The 2770-nt window shown below is 37.5% G+C and overlaps 1 protein-coding gene across 1 annotated transcript; it reads right to left on the bottom strand.

Annotated features, from left to right (window-relative positions):
- Positions 1-269: 269 nt before the first annotated feature.
- Positions 270-2508, bottom strand: LOC104115697 (glutamyl-tRNA(Gln) amidotransferase subunit A, chloroplastic/mitochondrial-like). The gene is made up of 5 exons (XM_009626375.4): positions 2477-2508; positions 1967-2060; positions 1765-1814; positions 1518-1631; positions 270-801 (listed from the first exon to the last, which is right to left on the bottom strand). Exons 3-5 carry the CDS (start codon positions 1786-1788, stop codon positions 709-711), a joined length of 231 nt encoding a protein of 76 aa, XP_009624670.1. The 5' UTR covers positions 1789-1814; positions 1967-2060; positions 2477-2508; the 3' UTR covers positions 270-708.
- Positions 2509-2770: the final 262 nt, after the last annotated feature.

The following is a 2770-nucleotide window of genomic DNA, read 5'->3' as shown; positions in this document are numbered from 1 at the left end:
AGATCCAATTACTTCCAACCAGCCCAGATATAAGTGAGCTACTTGTGTACGGAAACTTCGAGGTATATCTGCCAGCGTCCGCAGATTCCGGAATCCCCTTCTATCCTTAATATGTTGCTTCCTTATTTGCATTATAGTTTAATTGCTTGCTAAAGTCTTGATTCACAATATATGCAAAGATTTATGAAAAGAATATGAATTTCATGGAAGTGAAGATGATGATAAAGATAAGATTATAAGAAGCTTTACAAAGATAAAAATTAAAGGCATTGAAAGGCCAACTCTGAAAGAGCTCTTGCACATAAGAACAAGTTATATATGTATCTGATATAGACACACTTATCCACCATCAGAAATGTTGGAGTAATACAACTTTCCAGAAAATAAAGAATATGAAATAAATGTGTTTTAAATTTATGCAAGCTAATTTACACCTAAGAAAAATGCTTTCAATAAGTTACAGTCTCCAGAATTTTGAGAGTTCTTATGAATTCGTAATGGGCGCATAAAAAAATTCAGCACAAGAATCAGTTCTTTTGTCAACAGTGGCACGAGCCCAGAAAGCTTTGGTTGAACATTTGATATGGAATGGATGCATCTGTCTTCCAATTAGCACAGAGCTTTCCACCATAGCTATTTCGCCAGTCTCTATGAAATCATTAGGTTGATAGGAAGAACAATCCCCAACAATTGTGCAAGAATTCACGACTAGCATGCCAATTCATCGGCTACTATAGGAGGAATAAAAGAGCAGCCTTGCAGTGTCTGCTCAAAGATATGGCCTACTTTAAACAATTTCTCCTGCAGTCATTTTAGTAAGTAAAATATCAAGAACTTTAGCATGTAAAAGCGGGAAACAAACACACACACCCCCACACACATGCGAGCATGAACAAAGAACAGCATGAAGAGAAGGAAAAGAAAAGGACATATAAGACTAGAAACCATGTGAGGCAAGGTTCAAATGATTTGAAAATCTCTTCAGAACATAGACAAGGATATCCTTCACTGAACTCTAAAACTACTTGGTGTTCACATTAATTTCTAAATTCTAATCATTTTCTACTAATTCAGTTTTGCTTGTGTTAAATTCGAACATTTGTGCTACATAGTTTCCATTTCATCTTTCCTTGAGCTGAGGGTTTATCGGAAACAGCCTCTCTGCCTTCTCAAGGTAGGGGTAAGGTCCGCATACACACTACCCTCCCCAGACCCCACTTGTGGAATTACAATGAGTTTGTTGTTGATTGTTGTTGTTGTTGTGCTACATGGTTTCCAATTATTCTTTCCTATAGTCCCGTAAGGAACTGAATGTATTCAGCACTACTTTTTAAGATGCTCATGTTTAACTCGATTCCAATTTCAAGCTAAGTAGCTGTACCATCCTTCTTTCCCCCTTTCTCTAACTTTTCTCAAAAGAGAGGTCTAAGTAAGTCAAAGTACCCCCACGCTCAAATATCCTGTTTTATACTAAATACTGGAATACCAACAAGAAAAATGGGAGTACGGAGACCCACCACTTCAAATGCAGCACCAATCATCTGAATACCAACAGGAAGGGCCGCAGAGCTGCTATCAACAAATCCACACGGGAGAACTAATGCTGGAAGACCAGTCAAGTTGACATTGACCTGCCGATGATAAAAAGAATCATCAACTGAAGAGAATAGAGAATAAATGAACGAGTTACATCATCAACCGACTATAGGGGAAAAAAGTTCGAAAATTACCAAGAGAAATGTAAGAAGCAACAAAATTACTTACAGTCATGATATCACCAGCATACATTGACAATGGATCGTTCTTCTTTTCACCTGTAAATGTCACATGTCGTAGTCAGAGTTAGTGTAGCCTTTCAATAGAAGGGTCTTACGGAATAAAAAGAAAGAATAGAAAAAGATATTTAAGCAAGACTGCAAAGTAGATACATCAGTAGAAGTAAAAGCAAAAGCTAAAAAAAGCATACCAATTTTGTATGCCGCTGATGGTGCAGCAGGTGAAATCAAAATATCATTCTCCTCTAATGCTGCCCTGAAGCTTTCCCTTACCAAAGTCCTTACCTGGAATAGAATCACTCTTTAACTTTTCGAAGAATTAAATGAACAAGAAAATACCAAAGCACTTGTAAATTGGGGTTACATAACTCATTAAAATATGAATTAGCGAGTCTAATAGATGCATCGACCAAACGTAATTGGTTCTAAATGCCACGTACACACTCGATCCAAATTCAGCTTGATAAATATTTGGAGTTAGAACTTCACAGTCAGAGACTGCCGTGTAGATTGTCTTGTATAAGCATTTAGCCAGAGACTCAAAAAATGTAATTTAAGAGGCTGAAATATTTACTTAGTTCTAATTGGCTTATATTAGTTAATTATCTTGAGCAGCAAGAGAATATAAAGAAAGCGTTTGCACTTTTAACTTTAATATAACTATGAGGACTTGGACTATTCTAAGTACATAGATGTACAACCTGCTGAGCTCGCTTGTAATATGCATCATAATAACAAGACCGTTTGGCCCGGTTTTAGCGGGCCTGGGCCGGTCCTATGATTTGGGCCCGTCAGGCCCGAGATCGTTTAGCCCACCAGGGCCCGGGACCGGCCTGGTCCCTTAGCGGGCCAAACGGTCCTAACAGCTATTTTTTTAAAAAAAATACTTTTATTTTTAAATATAGCCGTTGGGCTGTCAAAAATAGCCGTTGGCTATTTATAAAATAGCCATTTAATCCCTCCCTCCCAACTTTGTTTTAATCCCAAACTTTTTA

This window comes from Nicotiana tomentosiformis, chromosome 8, assembly GCF_000390325.3.
Source record: "Nicotiana tomentosiformis chromosome 8, ASM39032v3, whole genome shotgun sequence".
NCBI classification, from domain to species: domain Eukaryota; kingdom Viridiplantae; phylum Streptophyta; class Magnoliopsida; order Solanales; family Solanaceae; genus Nicotiana; species Nicotiana tomentosiformis.
The sequence above is the reverse complement of the archived record's forward strand: the minus strand, read 5'-3'. Positions and strand labels throughout refer to the sequence as shown.

Bases quoted from the DNA above. Each gene is read 5' to 3' on its own strand.
- LOC104115697 (XM_009626375.4), bottom strand. From the start codon at position 1,788: ATGTATGCTGGTGATATCATGACT. The intron at 1,632-1,764 runs GTAAGTAATTTT...TATCATCGGCAG, and splicing joins ATGCTGGTGATATCATGACT to GTCAATGTCAACTTGACTGG. The intron at 802-1,517 runs GTGGGTCTCCGT...AAATGACTGCAG, and splicing joins TTGGTGCTGCATTTGAAGTG to GAGAAATTGTTTAAAGTAGG.